Consider the following 24710-nt stretch of genomic DNA (forward strand, 5'->3'; position numbering starts at 1 on the left):
CACCACGAAGAGCATCGAATTTTTCGGCTGGCGTCAGCGCATTACAAGCATTGACCGGAGGAAGAGTCCTTACAATACGTTCGCTTTATGTTATTTTTAGTGCAAGTACATTGCTTCTGTTATTCAGTTTTCTTGCAGTATTCCGTGCGAGAACGTCCTGCTCACGTCTCTTTCTTCCTCAAGTTCTCGCGTAATTTTCAAAAGGCAATCGTAAGATTCCAATTTACGATACAGGTTGAGCTCTTCAGCACGCGAATCCTGCGAGAGATCGCAAGGTGGTAGAACTGAAAGTTGGGTGAGTTGGTAATGATTATTTGTTTTAAGTGCAGCGCGTACAAAATGCGAAGGACAGGTAGATGTGAGGTACAAGCGCTTGTAGATTAAGTTCGATTGAGGCGAAATTAATATTCACCTGAAGCAAGAGATGTTCTGATATAGTGAAGTTTTAGAATCGAATCGAATAGAAATATACGATAAACACTACCTCCGAATAAAGAATCGAACATCGAATATTTACTCAGTTCTAAAGAAACCGTAATGTAAACATCGTTCCGACTCGGGAGCCTGGCTAAAAAGAAAAAAAAAAGAAAAAAAAGAGGCATATATAAATATTACCTGACAAAAATACAGAATGCCGTTCGCAATTGGGCGTCCTGAGAACTGAGGTGCTTGTAAACGAGAAACAATACTTTAAGTTATTTGAAGCACCCTAACAATAGCGGCAGTGAAACAAGAGAACGACACGTTTTCAGGTGCCCGTACAGTGTTCGTCGAGGGAGAGATGTGTGGTACTACAGCACCGCACATTGTTTGAATGGGCTGAAAGATCCCGAGACTGGCCAAATGATGGATACAACAAATTCGTCACGTAGGTCACCTCAAAGCTAGCCATCCTTATTGAATAAACGAACTGAAGCTATCTTCTGCCCCTTGCGTTCGCTTAGGAACCAGTGCCCCTTTGCAGCAACCGCAACTCTGCCGCCGCAGAATCATTCGGAGCCGTCCTCACTCACATCAATATCTCTCTGTCCCTCGATACTCCAATAAGCGTTGTTATCCCTTATACATTCTAGAGAAACGAATAATTGGCAATCCTGAAGAGTGAATTCTCGAATCAAATGCACATGCGGTTGTCATTAGAGGGTTTTAGCTTGCCCACAAACTTCTTAGCGTAAGCGGTTCACCGGGTTACCAGAAAGTCGTACCGCAGCAACAGAGCTGGTTGTGGTAGCGATATCTTGTGAAACTTTGTCTAACCGGAATGACTTATGCATGTTTTCATGTTACATGGGTGTTCCTGCGGAAAAAGATATTTAGAAAGGCGGTGTGTTCACTACTACACCATTGCCGAAAATTTGCACCCGCAACGCAGCATAATACACTTGATTACTGCAATATTAGCTGTGTGTTTTGTGCTTTGTGCAATATGTATTAGCTTTGTGCAATATTAGCTTTGGTCGGTCTCTCCGCCCCCATGTGGCACCACCAACACGGCCACTTAAAATAAATGGGCAGCTAAAGTGCACGAGTATCTGTACCTGAAAAGCGTGGACACATAATACAGGAAGAGGTCAAGCGAGTTGGCAACCAAGTAAGGAGTAATTGACAGTGTAAATAGACAACCGGGAGTCATCAGAAAGAAAGTGAGTGAAGCAGAGACAGTAAATCGACTGCAGAGGATAAAAAAAAAGAAATGGAGGTTTACAAGAATGGGAAGAAAGAAATTAGAAGGGAAAATCTGTGCGATAACACAAAGAGCAGTGCCTTGCTATTTGAGGCTTGAGCCGGTTGCCTAAGGACCAAGACGTACCGGAGCAAATATTCGGAACTAGATGAGACAGTTATATGCTGTAGCAAACATACGGATATCACTCATCCCATCCTAATGGAATGCGAAGGGATTCACCAAGTGAGAACAGTAGGTAAAGTACACCTTCCAGAAGCACTTGGGTTTAAAGTGGACGGAAGCATCAACTGGTCAGCAGTCTAGACAAGCAAGAGACGTTTAGAGTATTGGTGGAAAAAAGCAGGGAAAACATTGATACGACCCCATCTGTTACAGGCATAGGCAGCGGTTAAAGGTAGCTAGAGAAGTTTTGAGGAAGAGACAAAAGATTAAGGAGATGTATACAAAAATGCGAGAATGGAAATCAGTTATAGCATACGTGACTAAATCAAGCAGGCTAGGCGATTATTTGTTACCGCCCCATTTCAAAGGGGATGCTAATAAATCATCATCATCGGCATCCTCATGATCTCACTTTTATGTCTCCGGTAACCCGGTAATCCGATCAGGGAGATAAGTTTGTGGACAAGTTATAACTATCTGCAGCACCCGGAAAACAAATGATGCTTTCGCAGCTCGTACGGATTCCGAAAGGCGAGAATTCTAGCTCGCCTGTAAGCATATTACGTATTAATGGTTTACTGGAGACGTGGCAGACACTTTCAACGCTGGTAGCAACACCTTGTGACGTTTTGTCTAGCTATACCTCGTGTTTGGCCCGTTTTAGTATTACGGGTTGTTTTCGTCAAAGACAAATTTAAATAAATTTCATGTTGGCGATTGCGTCATTCCGACGCCTTACACCAGCCGCTAAGTATAGAATACGATTCGTCGCTGCAATAATAGCTCAGCGTTATGTACGGTTGAACTCTGATCCACAAGATGCACCAAGGAACTTTAGGCCTGGGAGACCACAAACAACGCATGCGTACAAAAACAAGTTACCAATAGTGGTTCAGAAAGTTTGATGCTGGGAATTGTGTGTTCTTTTTTTAAAAGATAGGTAGGACATTAGGCAACTAAGAACAACAGATTCGTGGCGAAACGCAGCGCCCCGTTTCAAAGGGGACTCTCATAGCACCCACCCATCCATCCAGGCTGCCCACGTAAACGTCTACGGTAACAGCGGAGGGTAATACGTACACGGAAAAGCTAAAGCATATCATACAGTTATCATACATACAGTTATTATCAGTTATATCATACAGTTATTACAGTTATATCATACAGTTATCATACAGTTATCGCGTGATCATTTACTGCAATTTCTTGCGTTATTGGCTATTAGTAAGGGTTTTTCTATGCAGCGTGGACGACTCTGGGACCAAGTACAATAAACAGACCAGCCAAGCATCGATTTCAACGTTTCCCGTGTTATTTCAGGAGTTCCTGAACATCATGTTCATCACTGCGGCCGTGTTCACAGTGACGGGCGCAGTGGTCGCTGTGCGCTCGGCGTTCGGCGCCGAGCCCGAGGACGCGTGGGCGCTTCCGCTCGAAGAAGACCTTCAGGCGAGCCGCAAGAGGCTCTACTGCTTCTTCAACCACTCGGCGCACCGGCGTCCCGAGCCCGTGCGCTTCGGCGTCGACAGCATACGCGTCGAGCTGTGCGACGACATCGTCTACTGTTACCTGGGCATCGACCCGGCTACCGCAAACATCGTCAGCAAGGTTCGTTTCCATATGCACACATGACAGGAGATGAATAATTAATTGCTCGAGCAACTTGACAAATGTTTCGATCTCCTTGCATGGTGGCACGAGCGTAAGCAGGATGGGGCGAAAGAAACGAAGTTTAATAAAAAAAGAATCAAATAAATCAAATTAATCAGTGATTCGTTGCATAGACGCGCACCATATACACATTCATTCTAAGACCAATTGGTAAGAAACGCTACAAATCAAGTACATAAGAAAACGAAGGAAGAAAGTAATATGAGAAAGAAAATACAGCGATGAAGTAGCTGGAAACTGTCTCCTTCATTTAATAAAAAATAGACCAGAAAAGAGGAATAATAAAACATTACAAGCAAACACAGAGATTTACTAAAGAGGCGCAACAAATATTCTCAAGGCAAATAAATTGTTTTGAAGGTTGTAGAAGAAGTTTCAACAGTAGAGAGTTTTAGCATAGGGGCCCCAAACTTTTAGGGCCCCAAAGATCTTTGCGGGTGATTGCGTTGGGGCATGCAGGAGTGGAGAGTTTTGGAATAGAGCTTTGCGTTTGCGAATAGCGTCTTGCGCTTGCAGCGCCACTACGGTGCCAAAGAAAAACTATTATAAATAATAAAATAAACTATACCATTTTATGATAAAAAGAGTAATTTTGACTTTCGTGGTCTTGCGTTTAATTAAAATTGAGATGTTATTCTATTAGCAGCAAGCGATCTGTCGCGCTTAAGTTTGAGTAACCAACTTCACGTGCCTTCACCAGCCAAGCTAATCTACGTTGAGCCATGAAATTGACAATCGAATTTGGAATCAGCGGCGTCTAATGAATAATTCTTCATTACACATGTTAGTTGAGATAAAGCGATAACCAAACTCACTTCTTCTAGCTTACGAACTTCACGCGTTACCACGAATCGAGCCCAGTTTGGTGCTCGGTTGAAGCCGTCGCTTCGTAGGTGCCGTCATGTTTGTTGACGCAAAGCTTTTGGGGCAGCTTTTGGGGCTCCCGCTAAATCAGTGAAATAGCGTGCCCAACGCAAAACCCCAACGCAGTTTGCGTCTCGCGCATGGGCAGTGGCGTTTCTTTGGCGCCCCAAAACGTTTGGGGCCCTTATTCTAAAACTTTCTAATATCATTCATTTGCGTTATTTAATATCATAAAGAAGTTGTAACTATTCGTTTGCAGGCGTGGCTTGAAAGCGCAAAGTGTGAATTTGTCTACAAGTTTTCACGTCGATAGGCAAGTTATGGGAAGAAAAGCTAAATGAATTGTGGTGTTTTACGTGCTAAAACCACTACCTGATTACGAGGCGCGCTGTTGTGAGGGACTCCGGATTAATTTTGACCGCCAGGGGACATTTAACGTGCCGCAATTTCACGGGACACATGCGCTTTTTTTTTTGCATTTCGCCCTCATCGAAATGCGGCCGCCGTGGCCGGGATTTGATCCCACGACCTCTTGCTTAGTAGCGCAACACCATAGCCGCTATAAGCCACCGCGGCGGGTGGGGGAAAGACAAGCGGTCAAAGTATTTGGGAAGGTATTAGATAAGCGTTTTTGTTAGCCTTAAATATAATTTCAAGAGTGATTGATGGGCTTTAACGTTCTGGAGCTTCACGCTGGCTATGAGGGACGCCTATTGGGAGTTTTCCGGATTATATTCACCCACGCAAATTTACAGAAAAAAAGCTGTTTATGCCAACGTGGCCCGTCTCTATCTTGACGTTTATTTTCTTTATTTTCCTTTCTTTAAATTGCATGAAATGTTTAAATGTTAAAGTGATGAACAATAACGCTGCTTCCAATTTACCTGGTGTAGATGCACGCTGGGGATGGATTCACACAAAGAAACTGCCCCAGAATGCTTTAAGATAGTTACCTCATCGAAACCTTCTTAAGCTGAACTTGAGAACCTGTATAATGGCAGTATATATAAAAAAAACGTATAGCTGGTGGCAAATGTAATAGCAAATGGATTAAAGATCAATAGGCTGCCCGAGTGAAGATTATGTAGTTGCTGAGAGCCAGTGGAATTTGAGAAATTAGTTTGCCAATTTCAGATGCGACGGAAGAAGACAATAGGCGTGCACGTATTTTATAATACAATAGACAAATGTCCCAGGACGCCACAATTTCCTTTACTATTCTCGTAAATCTTAATTTGCAGGATCCCAAGTTCGACATCCAACAAGAAGGCCTCAGGAAGTTCACCAAACTGCGAGATAAAGGTAACAAAGCATAAGCAGAAGTTGGTACCTTGTCATTTGAGGCTTACACGCAAAGTTGAACAGGTGCCTTTCTGTTCGAGATGATGTGTTTCAGACATATCAGGGCAGTCGTCCGTACACATTGTTCTGCAATCACCAGAAGTGCCTGTGGAAGGAAAAAAAAATCTATATGGATCAATTAGTAACAGGAACTTGGTACTTTGAGATAGTTTCTGAATGTAAATCAAGATCGAACAGGATCAGTAACACGCATCTTTCTGTCGCTTCGTCTATCATGAATATTCAGTAGCTGATAGCACAAGGAACCTCATTATAAGCAGGTACCTCTTATGTTTTGGCTTCTCATGTTGCTTGCAGCACGGAAGTCAATTCGAGTGCGAGTACATGTCTCCAATACAGTAATTAACCCTAAGGCTGTGGAGGGGAGGACTGTGGAAATAAAAAAGGCAGCGTCTGAAATTATGAAGAGAAAGCGCCAGGTCATCACTAAACGATCAACAATCGTTTTGCCCTGACCTGACGGGTTAAAAAAAATAATTGCCACATTCGTGTGGGAAGAGGCCTGTTCTTTGACGGCAGACATGCTTGATATACTTTTCGGTCCAACGTCTATTGTAAAACGTTAGATGTGATGCGCAGCAAAAAAGCAATACAATTAAGCTCCATCGATGCACGTATGTTAAACGGATCTCCTGCCCACTGCTGGGAACATTATGGTGTAACAAGTCTGGCAAAGTGAGCATTCATTAGAACTAGCTGTCGATAATGAACAGCCATCTTCACTGAGACTTATAGACATATAGGGTGAATACTTGGGCAGGTTCGTGATTCGTGATTTTCTACCTACGACGCACACGTGTACCAGACATAAATAAAGAATGGCAGACGAACATGGCGCTGTCACCGTGTGCCTTTCCATATTCGCGTCTCTTCCTTGTGTGCGCTGTACGTAGACTAGCTGATGACCCACTGAAAATTAATTCGACAAGCTGCCGGCCGCAAAAGAGATAATGCACGTCAGAAACTCCAATGGTGCGGATCGGCCATGAACGTTTCGTACAACATAATAAACGAGAACTTCAGACATCGTGCCATGCCTCTACGCGCCGCATTCCCCTCCCCCTCCCTCTTTCCCCCACACGGTGCCTAAACTGCGTTGCCCACGCAAGTGGCTGCGCAGCTCGGTGCGCGGCTTGTCACGCAACAGCGAGATGAGCAATCTCTTCCAATGACGTGTAATGGAGGAACATCCTTGGGCAGGTATGGGCTCCCGCTAATGGTCAAGCGAGGCAGTCAGTCGGAACAAACTTGTTCGCTTTGAGGAACTGCGGCTCCACTCTCTCATCAGCGGATATCGGCAGAGCATATTCGCTACAAAAACATAAAAAATATATCGCAATTCGAGAACGCCCGCGTGGCAGAAACCCCGCGAACATCGACAGCGGCGAAATACAAATGTGCCAAGTACACAGTGCGACGAATCTAAAGAAACGTTCGAAGATGTATGCAAATCGCAACAAGTCGTGCGTCAAAGAGAGCAGCAAAGCTGTATAAGTCTTCTGACACTCTTCGGAAGTCCTAGGGGGTCTGGTTTCTCGGTGCTCGAAATCTACTCAAAGGCTTCGCAAACGCTTTACCATACGCGGTGCAATTCCTTCGCTATAACCAAGACGTTTAAATAACCTCAATATACATCCGAGCTTAATATGTAGTTCCAACAAGGCAACACACGGTGGAAGCCCGATCACCATTAATCACCAATAAGCTCGTGTGCGTGATCGCGTTTTCGTCGAGTGTGTCTGTTTCGAACTATGCAGCGTACGAAGTATCTAGAGGCGGGTACAGACGCTGCTGCGTCCACACGTTGGTCTTACTGAGTCCTCTTCGATATGTCGTTTTGCGCTTCCATGGGTAAGGTATTTTACAACATGTTCCAGTAGGGCTCGCTCTGTGTATGCCTTGCCCAACCATATGAACATCAACTTAAGTTTTAACCTCCAAATGGGCATGCCACAACAAAATGAATGGGCAGCAACCAAGTGTCATTATTCATTAGTCTGCAAATGCTAAACTCCCCCTCCCCCAACTTCACAGCCGCACTGCGAACCGGGTCACTCCCCTTCCCTTGACAGGATGCTTCCATGTCAGACTTCGTCATGAAGCATGAAAAAAAGAATATTACTGGTGAAGGCAAAGGGGAAAATGATATACAAACATGCAGAAAACGCAGGTCTCCATTGCTAGGTGACTCCTGGCCGCACGGAACGTACGCTGAGCGTTTCCTTCTGGAATATACAGTTAATGAACTTACTGTAAAGGAACTGGCCAGAACTACTGTAAAGGCCAGTGCTCATTGGCTGAAAGCAGTGCCTCTGGCAATCTTGAGCAGCCCCGGACGACAAATAGACGAGCCTTTTGCGCCGCGTAGCTGCGAAATACTCCGCCATTCATCCACCTACCCCCGAATGCGTCGCAGACGTGAGCTTGGTTATCTGGGCCGCGGTGGGCGGCCGCCGCTCGGACGGCGAGGCGTTCCGCAAGCTGGCCGTCCAGCGACGCTACCGCGTCGAGTTCTCGGAGAACGCGGCTCGCTGGCTGCTGCAGTACGGCTTCGACGGCCTGGTGCTGCACTGGCCAAACCTCATGGGCGACCAGGACCGCCAGGCGTTGGGCACCTTTCTACGCACGCTGCGTCGCCGCCTCTCGGCCGACGGCCAGCGCCTCGCCATCGTGGTGCCCGCCGACAAGGCTGAGCGCACGGCGGGATTCGACGTCCAGGACATCATAAACGTACGTCCGGATGCGCTGTGCGCGAGAAGGAGAGATTGTGCGTCTGAACCTTGTTTGCGCGCACTGTGCGCGAAAAAGGGAGTGATTGTAACCGTAGTTCAGACCAGCAGTTCAGCATCCTTGATGAGCAATGGCTAGCCACAGCAGAGTCAGCTTCGTAAAAAGCAGAGCTGTCCGTTTGCTTCGACGTCAAGGACATCGTAGGAGTACTGACGTACGGAAAGGAACGTGCGTCCACACGTTGGTGTACATGTGAACCTAGGGAAGAGAGGCAGACATCTTTGCTACATTTTAAATATTGTTTATCATGTTACGGTAGATGCATGTTTTTGCGCACACTACATTTTCCTACTGCAGTGCTGATAAATGTTGCAAAAGTGCTGATAAGTGATAAGTGCTGGAACATTAATACATATAGATTTGAAAGGACGTATTTCTCGACACAGGATCTAAACACATATGTTGTGTTGAATCGAGCTGATTAGATCACAGCTTGGTTTCAATTCGGCAGTTGGGACATGCACCCTAAAGTGGATAACGAAAAAGTTACACTACGTTAATTTGCGACATACCACTGAGAATTATCGAGCATATAATGCACACCTCTTCAATTCTTCAGGCGGATGTGAATTACTAGCGCCACCCATGGCAAGTAATTGTTAAGTAAATATGTACGCAAAAAAGAAAAAGAAAACCATTAGTTCGTATCTTGAAGTTGTTCGTGGACTTTGTCACAACGTCTACTTAGAAACTCGTACCTTGTTAAAAATTTGATAGATTAGAGAACACAAGAACGATTGAAAGCATAGAATTCTTGATAATATTCGCAGGTGCCAACGCAGTATTTTCACAAATTGAATGGACAAAAAAGATGCAAACAATTGAACGTGTCTGGAACGTCTTTCATACTATTGTGTCTGTATTTTGTGCGTGGGCAACGCTTGCCGGCGACGCAGCATTAGCAGTTTAATAATAATAAAGAAATACAGTTGGCTAGAAGGGAAATAAAACTACTATATAGTAAAATCTATATCCTGAGGACGTGAAACATGCTGAATAGAAATTTCAAGTACATTGTTATCGCCAAATTGGCATAGTGAATTTGGTGGCTTCTCCTCAAAACGATGTATGTTGAGGTAAAGCACGCTTTACAGGCAGGCCGATCCCTGAATTTGTTTTATTCCTCCATGGTTTCTGCCAGCCACATATAATACGTATAGCACGGCGCGAGCTTTTATGCCCTCTTAAAAATTCACGTGCATATGGCAGACATTACCAAATTCCTGACTGGGAGCTCACCACTGTAATTGAAAAGAAAAGTGTAACAATCATTACATTCTCCCGGTGCTAACATATGGAGCAGAAACTTGGAGGCTAACATAGAAGCTCGAGAACAAGTTAAGGACCGCACAAAGAGCGATGGAACGCAACATGTTAGGCATAACGTTAAGGGACAGGGAGAGAACGGTGTGGATAAGAGAGCAAAAGAGGATAGCCGATATTCTAATTGGCATTAAGAGGAAAAATTGAACTGGGTAGACCATGTAATGCGTAGGATGGATTCCATTCCACCATTAGTGTTGTGGAATGGATACCGAAAGAAGGGAAGCGCAGTCGAGGATGGCAGGAAACTAGGTGGGGTGATGAAGTTAGGAAATTGGCAGGTACAAGTTGGAATCCGCTACCACAAGATAGGGGTAATTGGAGATCGCTGGGAGAGGCCGTCGTCCTGCAGTGGATATAAATATAGGCTGATGATGATGAAAAATTCACCTGAAGGGCTCATACATTCTCTTAATGGAAGTTTCGAGTCCATATGTATGAGTCATGCGGTATTTAAAAGCACAGGTAAAACTGTAGTAAGTGATCGTCGTGGAAAAATTATTCGGGCCTTCTAAAACGAGTGCATGCTATCGAAACTGACGAAAAGCTGGGAAACGAAGAAAACATAAAGGAATATTATTATAGCGGCATGATATATGTCGAGATATCCAAAACATTTCTCTCGCGCAATAATTGCTATAATATTCTCAACTTGAACACCTTTCCAGCTATTTAAAGAATTTCTGGTTCACATACATGACGTGACTCAGACTGGGACGTCTCGTTTACACAGAGTCTTGACTTTCATCTACCCTGAAAGGAAGTTCCGTCTCTCGATCTGGCAACTCTCACACGTGCGTTTTTTTTATGACGTGGCTCGTAGCTGGTGGACGTGATGTTTGTGGAGACCCACCGCACCATGGAGCCGGCTACGTTCCCCGTGACGAGTTTCTACAGCCCGCTGCGCGTCAAGACGCAGGCCAAGCGCCGGGGACAGACGGGACTGTCGCACGTGCTGGGCGACATGTCACTCGAGCTCACCCAGATGGACAAGGTTGTCTTCGGCGTCACGCTCGCCGGGGCCTCCTTCACGCTCAAGAACGTTGCCGCCAACAAGGTGCGCTTCGGGAAGTGTTTCTGAGCCTGACGCACTGACTCCGTGATTACGGCCTTTTTCTGCTAAGCAGGAGACTATGAGTCTGATTACCAGCCGCGTAATCATGGGATCGGAGTGCCGAAACCATTGCGCACTTAGATTTAAGTACTGGTTCAAGTACAGTTGCCAAAGGTGGTCAGTGTTGATCCGGAGCCTCCGCTTTCCCTTACTTCCCTTACTAACGCGTCTCTCTTAGCCTAGGTGTTGTATCAATCAATCAATCAATCAATCAATCAATCAATCAATCAATCAATCAATCAATCAATCAATCAATCAATCAATCAATCAATCAAACAAACTGCTTGATGCAGCACTCCGCCGTTGTTTGGTTGGCTTGTTCAGCTTTGCTTGGAACACTGCAGTAATTATTTAATAATCAATCAACTAATCGATCAATGATTAAATAAATATTCCATTTAATAAAGATATAATCAACAATGGATATTGATGAGACGCGTCCAAAAATAAGTTTCAATCAAGTCTATCGTCATAACGGCGACGTGTAGTATTCAGTGTGGCTGTTTACCAATACGGTGATTGGTCCCGGACGACCTTTTTTTTAGTTCAATAAGCATAGTCCGATTGTGGAAACAATCGATGCATAGCATCGATTGTGTTTACCATCGCTTTTTAATTTCGTTCTTGTACGATGGAATGTGACCTCACAGTAAAGTCAATCATTTTTTTTTTTGTAGAAGATAGAGAAACGCTTTGACCCATTGCGGTGACAAGGCGGTAGGAGTTAAGCGAACGGTGCAGAGGTGTTTAGGTGATGATGAATAAAGCGACCTCACGATGACAGCATATGCATTTAAACAGGGAGTTTTGAGTTTACTTTCCTTTACTCCTGTATTCGAAAAATGTTCCTTTGTGCATGCAGCATTAGCTCATAATGAGGACATGAAAGACTCCGTGCATGTTGGGATTGTATTGACAGGCAGCACTGTCTGATGATTTTGGATTGCGAAACGCTTTGAAACTCACAGTAATATTATTTATTTCATTTACCAGTACTGCGGACCACTGTGGCGTCCATGCAGGGAGGGGCATTTTGTCTATCATACGTAAACCTAAAAAAAAAAGAAACGTGGCAATTCACCTCGCTAGCGTGGTCACGAAGCCAGATTGATGACTGCGACTTGATAAAAATGATTGTAGGAATAAATAAGAACAAATCACAGTGTAACTAGTTAAACATTTACGATAAACAACTCGGTAATAGCTTATATGTAACTTTAAACGCAAGCTCGGCTTCAAACACCTGCCTACGCGTGCATTTACGAAGGCCATCAAAACCAACGGTGGTTTAAATACACGAGCTTTTCGTCGACATCTTCGAAACGAGATGCTGTCACGCGAGCTGTTCTTCAACGACCCTTGACAGGTTGTGCCAAAACACGCGAGGTGGAGGTTCAAGCACGGCTCGCATAATCGCGTCTCATCCCGTTAATGAAACTCGACTCTGGCGCAAATAAATAAATAAATAAAAAATTAAAATAAAAATAAAAAAAGCGCAAGTATTACTTAAATATTATTTTTTAATGGAAACGCCAAGTACAAAGAAATCATTTTTTTAAAACATCCACAATAAGAGTGTTTATTATTATTATTTTTTATTTACGAATACTGCTTTCTCCATACGAGATATAGCAGGGTGGGAAAGTACAAAAACTTCAAGATACAAGAACACGTTTGCAGAATATAACGGGTTAAATGGACATACAGAAGACGTATAATAGGTAAAGAAAAAGGCAGGTCAAACAATTAAAAAATGCTAAAATGTAACAATAAAACTAATACTAACAAATATTGACACAAAATATATGCATATTTTATCACTTTTACAGAATATTGATCCGTGGGCGCCTTCTAATAGTTCCAGTAGGCTTTTTCCGCGTTTCAAACGTTTACGGAAGGAAATAAAATTTAAAGCAGTTCAGTTGCGACTTGTGCGGGGCAATGTTTATCGGATCTGTGCGCCTTGTTCTGCGCACAGAGCTCGTGGCTAAGAATATAGGCACGCTAATATGAACAGATAAACTGACAATTTTTGTGAAGCATGATAAGACGATCACATGTGCGTCTCCGAGCCAGTGACGGAAGAGATAATAGCTGAGCATGCGAGGAGGGTGGGAAATAGCGATTGTACCTGCCGTAATGACATTTTTTTTGCACGGCTTCAAACCTATTATGTCACTATAATGGTGGGGAGAACAAATTATAGAGGCGTACTGAAGGATGGCTGGAACTAGTGTTTTGTAGGCCGTAAGCTTGCACTCTGTAGTGGAATTTTTCAGCGGGCCCTTGACGTAACCAAGACTTTGAAGCGCTTTTGAACAGATAAGGTCAACGCGCTTGTGCCATTTTAGTTTAGTCGTGAAAGTAACTCGAAGATACTTAAATACGTTGAAGCACTCAATGTAATTGTTTCCGTTGTTGTAAGCGAAATATAAAGACCCTTGTATTTTTTTTGTGAAAGTCATCGACACTGTCTTAAAAGTAATCGACATTTTCCAGGTGTGGCTCCATTGGCAGAACGAAGAGAAAACGTCATTTAGCGCGAGTTGGTCTTCAATACTAGTAATGTTATTATAAAGCACACAGTCGTTAGAATACAAACGCAGTTTGACACTGTTGTTACTGAAGACTTCAACTACATCACTAATGTAAATAATAAATAGTATAGTGGCCCCAAGGCCGAACTTTGGGGAACACCTGTTATAACAGTAGCTGACGACGAGTGAGCGTTGTTAAAAGAAACAGACACCTCAAATCCAAATAGCTTGTGAGCCAGTCGAGCAGTTTGTCGTTTTTTAAGAATCAAATGGCAGTTTAAAGACAAGTTTCTTTTTTATAGCAGACAGCGTCAAATGCTTTCGCATAATCTATAAATGTTGCATCTATTTGTTCACCGGGGTTTAGTGCCGACCCGACGTCGTCAACGAATTCAATGAACTGTGTGACTGTTGAGTGGCCAGCACAGAAGCCATGTTGTCACTCAGAAATGGTGCCGTTATCAGCTAAATACCTGCTGATATGTTTACGAATGATACGCTTATACAGGGTGTGCCAGCTATCACGCAGCACGATTTTAAAAAAGAGGAACGGCGTTACGCGAAGCAAACCTAGTGCGTATTGTTTCCAGTACAGTGGAGTAGCGACCAGTAATTTTTTCGTTACTGAGATTTAATTGGGTAATTGTAATTAATTATCTAACTCGAGAAGTACTGTCCTAATTATCAAAGTGTCAATGAGAAAGTTGTAGAGCAATATGAAAAACTCCCGATACAGCTTTCCGTTGCTCAATACGTACTACATAAATGTATTTTTCCGAGTCTGAAAGAAGCCCGCGAATACACGCAAAGTGCCTCGAGCGGCCAGTCGCGCGGCAATTCTGCGTGTATTCGTGGGCTTCTTTCACACTCGGAAATAGTTCATTGAGAAGCCAACGATGATGACATGCGCTATCGCTTCTCCTCATCTAACCTAAAGGAAAGTTACTGAGCGATAAATCACCGCTCTTCCCGAGATAGTTTCATGATGCGAGAGCTCGTAGGCCTAAGTTGGGAGGATTTCGGCTGGCGTACACTTACCTGCTTCACTTTGGCTGAAGGCGGCAGCTGTTTTGCGCCGACTTCGCTTCAGCCTCGCCGGCGATGTTACTTTAATATCTCATGGTTTTTACTTCTGCCATTTCAGCTTTCAGCCGTAGGGGCGCTGAAAGCTTTCGACGCTAACGCAACCCGGGAACCCTATATTATATGGCTGCCACAGCAAGATATCCGAGGAACGCAATGTAGCCGCTGCTTGGGCCAGACTTAAGCTTGAGGTCCCTTTTATAAATCTCCCTATTAATCTGGAGCTCGGCACTTTGGCGTCTCCTATAATTATTACTTTGGTTTGAAACGTTAAAATGAATGAATCAATGAATCAACCGTTGAATAAATAAATTAATTAATAAGATAATTGTTGGCTTCGATTATTGTTAAATGTGCGCGTGAGGCATGGGTATTTGCGCATACTTCCTTGATGAAACAACGGTGGTCGGGCACATGCGTGAGCACGTGACCACTACCAATAGCAGTCACGTGACATTCCGCGTGCAGTTGAGCAAATTCGGCAAAAACAAGTCATACACGCCTAACCCGATAGCATTATTGTAGGGGCAATCAACTCCAATGATTCTATTTCGCGACGGAAGCTCGTTTCGCAAGAGACTGGTTCTTTCTGCATTCTTTTAGAATTGCCACACGCGTTGGGACGCACGAGAATCAAGGGCAGGAATTTGTTAGCAGTGGCGGTTATACTAATTGCTTCTTCTGGGGCCGAATTTCGAAATTCACCGAGTGCCGGTACACAGCAGGAAATGAAAACCTGGTATCGCAGCCAATAACCTGCAGGGAAACATCAATTACAGAGGCAGAAAATGCCTTCTCATTAGTAATTTTTTTTCGGAATGTCATTGTATAATTTGTACGTGGTGCCTTCTAGACGGTGCAAACGATGTTCAAATAATACATCATGTAAGTTGCGTCTTACAGAAAAGACAAAAAAAATGAACTAAATAATAAAATGAGTTGATGTATCTTAAACGTTTCGCAAAAAGATATTCGCAACGAATTCCTTTCTTTGTTATGTTTTGAAATAGTGGCATTTGCGTTCTCACGACGCTTTCGTGCTTCACAGTTATCCAGCTGCAAAATGAAGTCAAGTTCGTGATAGCCGTGCCCTGCTATCTTATTATTACTTACTTATTTACGTGCGAACGAAAAGAAATGGAACCGAGGGGCCAGATTTTTATTAATCATACCATAAGAAGCCAACAAACAAAAGACACCAAGGACAAAATAGAGGGAATTAGCGATGGGGGAGAAATGCGAAAACACCCGTTGTACTTAGATTTAGGTGCACGTTAAAGAACCTCAGATGGTTGAAATCATTCCGGAGTCCCCCACTACGGCGTGCCTCATCAGATCGTGGTTTTGGCACGTAAAACCCCATAATTTACTTCTTAATAGGATGAATTAGTTGTACTTACTAACGGAATTAAAGAAATGATAGATTAATGGAATCGAAAATCGACGAAAACACAACTAGCCGCAGGTAGGGAGCGATCTCACGTATTCGCATTAGGCGCGCGATGCTCTTACCATTTGAGCTACCACGGCGCTGTTTTTCCATCCACTTTCTGGGACATTTATGCTTTACTACTAGAACTAACCCTGGGAGTGTTAGCCAGCGCCACCACTCCCAAACATTGGAGGCAGATGTTCAACATTCCTTCTACCACAGGCATCACGAGTATACGTGATCGTTTTGGGTGAAGGCAACTGGTCATAAACCCACACATGCTACCTGAAGGCATCAATGTTGCCGGATGGCGCGACGGACGGTACATCACGTGACTGCGCGTCACGGATTCATGCCGTCCGCGCGTCATCCGCGACCCCCACGGACGGAAAATGCCGAGCTATTTTTCGCATCCGGATTCTGGCAGTCGAATGCTGCGGGTTTAGCCTACTGATGCTCGATAAGTCTGGCAACAAGCGCAACACACAGTCCTCTGAGATCTGCCTGGGCAGCCGCAACGTCTTCGAGGCCATGTTCAGCCAATACAACCACTCTAAGCCTACACGCCAAGAACTTGAGCATGGCTCTCGGAAACGGTGCCCAATCGTCACGAATACTTAGCGGTCGAAGCTTCTGAACACAAATTTAAAGCAAATACAAGCGTCAGTTTGAAAATTACGAGCCACACAGTGAACGACGACGACTTGATGGGTTAGAGGCGGACGGCAGCAGCTTGGGGCGGTGCCGCTATGTTTATTTTTCCGGCTCGGTCGTCTGCTCGCCCCGTCCGTCGTCTGGATGCGTTTTGCTGCCGGACGGGCGGCGGAATAACCATCCGCGCAACAGATTTTCGCGGAAACATTCGTCGTGTGGATAAACGTCGCCTCCCCTTCCTCCCTCCCTCCCTCCCGTCCCCCCACGGCCTTTCACGTGACGGAAGAAGTCGCGTTTGCTCTCCGCCGTGCGTTGGCTCCCCGTGAAAGCGCGCGTACGTCACTCGCGCGCTTTCACTCGCCATCGGACTTCATACGCAACCTCACGGCGACGGCGACGCCAACCACAGAAATACGCTTGGAATGTCCATATAATTGCTATCGCAATAAAAGTAAAATTAAGGAGTGACAGCTGCTGCAAGGCACGACGCCCAGAGGAGGACTACAAGTCTGACGGGCCAACACAGTCGTGAAGTCAGTTCACGCGTGGGGGAGTTACATGACACGCTGGGATATTCTTGCGTCGTCACGGCTCACAATAATCAATAATGTCCTTTTCTCGCTTCTTTCCTGTCCGCTTCTTCTTAACTAGAAGCGTAAAACTGGTGGGTTGGCCCAGTAGCTCTAATAGGCTGTTTCGTCACTCCGTGTTGCGTCAAGAAAAAAAAAGTTACATAGATGACTTACACAGAAAGAATCCGACGAATCTTGCAGGAACCCTGTACCTTGTGAATGGCTTAAAAGAAGGACAACAAAACCGAATTTATTTAAGCATAAAATGAAAAGTACAAATGCTGCGGGCTTGATGACCGAAAGCTATGAAGGGCTTGACGGGACCAGTATACCCTGTTTGCTCATCATTGCAGCTAGTTCTTATTGCATTTTGTTTGCAAGACCAAACACACCAAAACAAACATGCCACACTTTTCACATAGTAAGCGGATTGCTTTTGTGAATGAACAAGAAATAGCAACATAAAGTACAATACTAAGTCTATAGACTTAGTATTGTACTATAGAGTATAATGCCACTATAGAGTATAATGCTGAGCACCGTCTTTGTGGGCGGACAGTTTTCATAGAAAGCTTGCACATCAACCCAAAGTGTGCAGCAGGGATGACCTTGTACGTATTCGGCCCCTGATCATCTTCGTGCACTGCAGCGAAAGCTACAGATGGCCGTAGCCAATAAAAAAGGACAAGTCGGTGCATTTTCTCCATTGTGCGCGTGCGGTCGCCCTCCACGCAACGCCGACTGAATAGTACTTTTGAGGAAAGATTAATAGCGAGCAACGCGCGAGCCCTGCTTTATCCTTTGCAACACGCTGCCTGTTCTCGTTACTCATTGGCTGACAGCAGCTTTCCCTCCATTGTACGGAGATAGAGAGAGAGAGAGAGATAGAGAGAGAGAGGAAGAATGAGTTTAATGGACGCTGTTAACACTGATCTGTATTATGTTATGCTGGATGCCACTTCATCTCTCGCCGAGCCGGGCGCAGCTAAAGCACCACAAGGACGTGCAGAGGCTTGTCGCGGGTGTAAAAGGAGTGTTCCGCACCTGCAGTACTAGTGTGTTTGGTCGGATAATATTACGGCAGTATCAATGTTTTTTTCCTCGTGGTCTTCCCCGTTTTAGGGGGTGTCGTAATCTCTTCATGTCTGGTGAGGGGTTCTACGACAGTATTGTCGCTTGTGGAAATACACAGATGAAAGAGACTATTTAACACTGTGTATAAACTGCAGCCGGAGCACAAGACTTGAGACTAGATCTCGCTCGCGCCAAGAACCCAGACACTTCATCGTCTGCCTCGCGGCGGCCCGTATGTCGATGGTATCGTAATAATATGAACCCGTATGCGTGATTTTTTTCTTACATAAATAGTTTTCACAATCGCCAGTATTTTCAGTGCGCACCCGCCGTGGTTGCTCAGTGGCTATGGTGTTGGGCTGCTGAGCACGAGGTCGCGGGATCGAATCCCGGCCACGGCGGTCGCATTTCGATGGGGGCGAAATGCGAAAACACCCGTGTGCTTAGATTTAGGTGCACGTTAAACAATCCCAGGTGGTCCAAATTTCCGGAGTCCCCTACTACGGCGTGCCTCATAATCAGAACTGGTTTTGGCACGTAAAACCCCATAATGTAATTTTTAAGTTTTCAGCGCACGCGCCACATAAGTTAGCGACGCTATCGGCATGGCGATGGAAGTTCTTGATGTATACCCAAAATACTTCGCCGCCCTGCTTGGGTAGTTTACGGCGCAACATGCAGGTATATTATGGGAAGAGAAAAAGGGTGACGAGCTCCCGTGCAGTCGAAGTAGCGAAGCACCGACTTCCGGGACAAGGCAGCTTACTTCCGGTGGCTTCAGTCGAGAAACGCTCGATGCGCTATCCAGTCCCGCAAAGTAGAGATCCGTCGCTGAAGGTGCTAATGCATTGAGCTGGTGAGACGAAGTGTAGTTAATGTCTGTGGAAACGCTCTTCCGAGCGTTTTAGCTACGCGCCTGTTGTGGGCACCGCACCGTTCCGGCGTCGTCGATGTTTCCCAGCGCATTAGACACGGCTAACAGAATGGACATGCACTATCGTCCGAGTCTATAACGCTCTGGGGAAATGTCGATAACGCAGCACCACTTAGCCGAAGGCTCAACCTTGGTGGAGTTGTTACACCATTCAAAAAAGCACCCTAACGGCGACATGTCGCTCCTTTTTGTGATTACCCTCCAGGCGGGCGACCCGTCGGCGGGTCCGGGCAAGCCCGGCCTGTTCACCCGTCAACCGGGCACGCTGAGCCACTACGAGCTGGAGCAGATGCTGGCGCACGACCTGAGCTGGTCGCGCCAGTTCGACCGGGTCGCCCAGTGCTCGTACGTCGTCAACGGCGACCAGTGGGTGGGCTTCGAGGACGACGTGTCCCTGCAGAGCAAGGCCCACCTGCTGCTCTTCACCGGCGGCATCGCCGTTTGGGACATCTGTATGGACGATTTCAGGGGCACCTTCGGCCGGCCCCTGCTAGCCCGCGCGCGGGACATCCTCCTGCGGAACCACACCTTCGGTCACAGCCTGCGCGCTAAGGGCCGCCTCGGTTGAACGACGGCGCGCTAAAGCTCCACTGTGCGTCACCGCGCGCCGCGCGCGAACTTTGAAGCGCCGCGTTCAGCAAATACGGGCGTTGTGTGCCCGTGCGCATTCTAGACTTGTTTTGCTGGCTGTGACGGCGAGCGCTGACATGAAGTGGGACGCGCTACTTGTTTAGTGGTCTACGGCGCACTCAACTTGCGTTTATTGTTTTCTAGACGCGTGGACCTTGCGTGACCGCATTGTCGTTACGCGTATACTTGCGGGACAGCGAACGTGCCCGTGAGAAAATGCTGCGCGGTAACTTTGTAGAAATATGAATGTGTTTCGTTTACGTATTAGAGTTCACCGTCTTCCCTTCTTTGTGCACGTGCGCGCGCGTGTGTACGACCCCAATCCCGAAGATTTAGAGGTTTCGTAGTTTGGGATCCCAATCCCGAAGGATTACGTAGTTACGCTCGTGGATACTCTAGGGATAAGTGCGAAATTCCTGCTTCATATTTATTCGCGACACGCGATGAGCGGGCCGTAGTTAGGATGGAGGAAAGCACTGTGTCTGATTCCAGTGGGCGTTCGGAACGAGCCGAATGTGAGAACTAGACAGCGCGGCGTGTCTAAGCGAAGCGTGGGGCAACTCTGAGCTAGATTGTTACTATGGAATGCAGAGACAGGTGCCAACACGTTAGCCTTATCGTTGCTTAAGAGCTTACAATAAGTAGCAACGCTGAGCATATACGTATAATACGACATTTTACTTCAAGCGGGGTTGCTACCTGTAATACTTAATAGAAGAATTAGCTAATGTTGGCGCGTTTATACATTGCAGCTCCAAAAGGCGGTCCTATTTCCCGGAATTTGACTATAGGTTACGCATGATGTTGGGGGATTAGCTGCTATGTCCTGGCCTCCATATTTAATTTTTTTAAAGAAATGTATTAGGTGTTTTGATTGCGCAAAGTCGTTCCCGTTATTTCGTTGTGACGTAATGGAACTACCGACATATATAAGGCTTTTAGAACTTTTCACGGGTGCCTTCTGACTTCAAATAATTGCGAAGCCTCAAATGCAGCAGTTGTTGACCTTAATAATTATTTACCATTGACAAATTTACGAATGGAGAGCGCTTGCCCATCATAAACTTCAAAACGAGAAACCTCGCTGCAGAGGCATATCGAACGTTTACAATTGAAGCCTGATTATTCATTATCACTATGGAATATCACTATTATCAGCCTTGGCCAAATAAAGGAAAAAAAAAGTGCGGAAAAAGAGAAATCCCAATAGTTCCCAAAATGTCACTTAATTGTCTAACGTGCGGAATCATCCCTCGATTCAAATATTTACCCGCCCGCCGACTGTTTTCTCTCCGCGCGACCGCAGCTTTTCTATTTTCGTGACTTTATATCATTGTTACCTTTTAGATAGGGCACGTACCCACGAGAGGGGTATTGGCAAAGGTATGCTTTGGAAGGAGCACGAAATGACTTCATCGTCCCGCTGACTTGATGCTGAAGAATGCCCATATATATAATACATTTATCAGATGCCCATCTTTTGTGCATTAGCTGACCTATCCTGCAGCTCGAGCACGTAGCTATCTTAACGCTAACGCTACTATCTTAACGTAATGCGTTGCCAATTGCTTTTTCGCCTCTTGGCGCACGTTTGCCATGACAACTTTATGAGGTACTCAAGCTCGCGGCTACGTTATAGTACGTGCCTGCGTCAGTAATTGAGACCGTCGTGCGTGCGCACTTATCGCAGTCGAGCCACGCCAAAACGGCGCAGAATGTAATTAAGCCCGGTCCCCCCCCTCAACAATTACCTCGCCCTGCATGAACGATGTCGCGGCACGCAGCGAACGAAATTTTTCACGAAAAGCACGCTTTAACGTCGCCAAGCACGGCGGCGTATGCTGTCTGCGTGTGATAAGGCTAAAAAAAAAAAAAAAAACGAAAAAAAAGGGTGATAGGGGAAGGGTGCTGTTATGCAACGTAAATGTGGGTGAAAAACGTTTGTGCATATCTAATTGCAGCACATGTTTGTCTGGGCCGCTTCTTCGAGAAGCGGCCGTAGACTAAACCTACTGATTGATAAGAAATTGAGGGATAAAACTTGAGCGCGAACGTTGCGCGACGAGTTATCCACCTCTGCCCCGTCCCCCCAAAGAGCGTGACCGAGACATACTGAATAGATGACGTAACGTAAGCGCTGATACGTTCTTTTCCATCATACATCTATCGGTGTGTGAGAGAGGGAGAGAATGTGTGAGTGCGTGAGTGAGTAGACGAGGGAGTCGGTGAGTGAGATGGGGGTGGCTATTGTTGCTATTAGCATTCTTTGGGGAACTTCAACCAGTTTGCTCTATGCCTGCATTTATTTATTTAAAGATACATTGAAAGCCCAACTTGGGCGTGGAATAGGAGAGGGGGGGGGGGTGGTATGCATGAAAGGTATACATACCATTAATGAGCGAAAGCAGCTAATACAAACAGCGTAAATAATTTATGTGTAGTATCAACAATAGATGTAACAGGAAACAATTACCATAAACAGAATACCTGAGTAAAAATGCAATTAGCATTCTTATAGTGAGCATACAATGTAGATACTATAACACAACAAGCACGCCTATCTTAAGTAAACACGTACACACAAAGAAATCATCTGGCGCTAAGTACCCAGCGACATCAGTCAGAGTAAGCTTGCTAAAAGTCTGACAAACAGCCAGAAAAAGAAAAGGGCAGTTAAATCATGAACTATGTCAGCCAAAAGTAAAAGGTGAGCATTCGTTATATGAAAGTGACCTTGGAACTATTTGAGAAAGAACAAGAAATGGTACGAAGAGATACATTTTTTTTAGTTGAGAAATAATCGCTAAGGCAATCGCGAAATTACATATTGCAGTTTCAGTTTAGTCAGACATACATTGCCTGTTGAAAGGACTAAAGGCACTTGAACTCTGCCTCACTAAGGTCCCTTCACGTTTCCATTTTCACAGCTCAGAGGCAGTGAAATAAAAGCAAAAAAAAAAGAAAGATGGCTTTTTTACATTAGAACATGTCAAAAAATAGTTAAAACCCAGAAATAACATACATGTATCTATGTATCGGCCTTTTTCTCTGTGTAGGTATGTCCACGCCTAACGTTCCTGTCAAGTTAGGTAACTAGGTAGTCCACGTTGAATTGGACACATCATTGGGTCGCTGTGCTGAGGGAGCCAGGTTGAAAACTAACCGTCGGGCCATCTTGGGTGACTGAGTATGGAACCCTGGGTGTGCGCAGCCTTTCGTAACAATCATTATATCATCGAAAATTACCTACCAACCATAATATAGGTTGCTAATAGCATCAGAGTCACCAATAATCTATAAAGGATGCATGCACTGGAAGGATATCAGTAAGGGCAGCATCCCCTGAAAAACCCCTTGCCACCACCATCACCAGTGAGTGAGTGAGTACGAACTTTATTGAGGTCCTGAAGAGAAAGAATTAAAGCGGGGCCGGAGGCCCCGCCAATCAATCCGGTGGCTCCACCCAGGTCGGGGCCGGTAGACAGAGTCCTTCGGCGACGAACCGGGCCCTCTGGACAGCCTTGAGCTGAGCGATGAGCTCTGTACTTCTGAGCGCTGAGTCCCAGGAGGACTGGTCAGGAAAGTCCGTGCCCGCGTTGGCAGGGCACAGCCATAGCATGTGTTCGAAGTTGTTGTATTCGTGGCCCCAGTGTGGGCATGCAGTAGGAAGGTCAGGATTGATCCTGCTTAGTGTTGTTGGTGTGATGTATGTCCTAGTCTGCAACTGTCTGTAAGTGACGGCCTGTGCTTTTTGGAGGTTTTGGTGAGGAGGAGGAAAAATTCTTCGTGCTAACCTATGATTTGAAGTGATTTCGTGGTATGATACGAGCGGGTCTTTGTTGTCTAGATCCCTGCAGGCTGGGTTGAAGCGAGGAGGCGGACCGCAGACGCGGAATGTGAGTTCTCGCGCCAGTTGGTGTGCCCGCTCGTTCGGATTACAATCAGGAGGTCCGGAAATGTTGCCCATGTGGGCCGGGAACCATGTGACGTGTGGGGACGTGAGATTGTCTCCTCCCGGTTCTTGGAAGATTTTGTTGACAACCGTAGCTGCTTTCCTAGAGACGAGGGCCGCCGAGAAGATTCTGATGGCTGTTCTTGAGTCCGAGTAAATGACGGAGGCTTCTTTGCAGCTTCGAAGGGCCACCGCGATGGCCATTTCTTCTGCTTCGTGAGTGAAGTTGGTAACCACCGTGGCTGCGTTGACGAGTGAGCCATGGGCGTCCACCACAGAGACCGCGTATGCGCCTCGAGTCCAATATCTGGCCGCGTCAACGAAGAGGACTTGCGTTTCGTTCGCGCTTGATGTTATCAAGGATTGCCTTCGCTCTCGCTTTTCTCCGCCCTTCGTTGTGGGTCGGGTGTATGTTTCTTGGTATTGGATCAACGGTTATTGACCTCTTGGCATTTGTGCATAGTTGCGACCTCTCTGGTGGCATGAAGAGGGGCTGTATGTCTGCTTCTAGTAATATCTCGATGCCCGCCTTTGTGAGTGAGAGCCGACTAATTTGGGCGGTTCGCTGTGCTTCAAAGAGTTCTGTTGCCGTGTTGTGTAGCCCCAATTGGAGGAGTCGTTCCGTGCTAGTGTTTCTAGGGAGGCTTAGAACCTTTTTCAATCCTGTTCTGATTAGTGTGTCGATTTTGTTCAGCTCCGTCTTCTTCCAGTTGAGGAAGGGGGCGGCGTAGGTTACGTGGCTGATGAGGAAGGCGTGAAATGCTTTCATCAGGTTGTCCTCTTTCAGTCCCTCTTTCAGTCCACCACCACCAATACCAACAGCATGGTTGCTTTGCGTCGCAATTTTGCAACGCGCAACACAGCGGGAG

At 45.7% G+C, this 24710-nt stretch overlaps 1 protein-coding gene across 1 annotated transcript; it reads left to right on the plus strand.

Moving 5' to 3' along the window:
• The first annotated feature begins 10695 nt into the window (after positions 1–10695).
• LOC119445270 (chitinase-3-like protein 1) lies at positions 10696–19963 on the plus strand. The gene is made up of 2 exons (XM_037709587.2): positions 10696–10916; positions 19465–19963. The coding sequence occupies exons 1-2, from the start codon at positions 10719–10721 to the stop codon at positions 19825–19827; spliced, it is 561 nt and encodes a 186-aa protein (XP_037565515.2). The 5' UTR covers positions 10696–10718; the 3' UTR covers positions 19828–19963.
• The last annotated feature ends 4747 nt before the right edge of the window (positions 19964–24710 follow it).

The sequence above is a fragment of the Dermacentor silvarum genome, chromosome 3 (genome assembly GCF_013339745.2).
Source record: "Dermacentor silvarum isolate Dsil-2018 chromosome 3, BIME_Dsil_1.4, whole genome shotgun sequence".
NCBI classification, from domain to species: Eukaryota; Metazoa; Arthropoda; class Arachnida; order Ixodida; family Ixodidae; genus Dermacentor; species Dermacentor silvarum.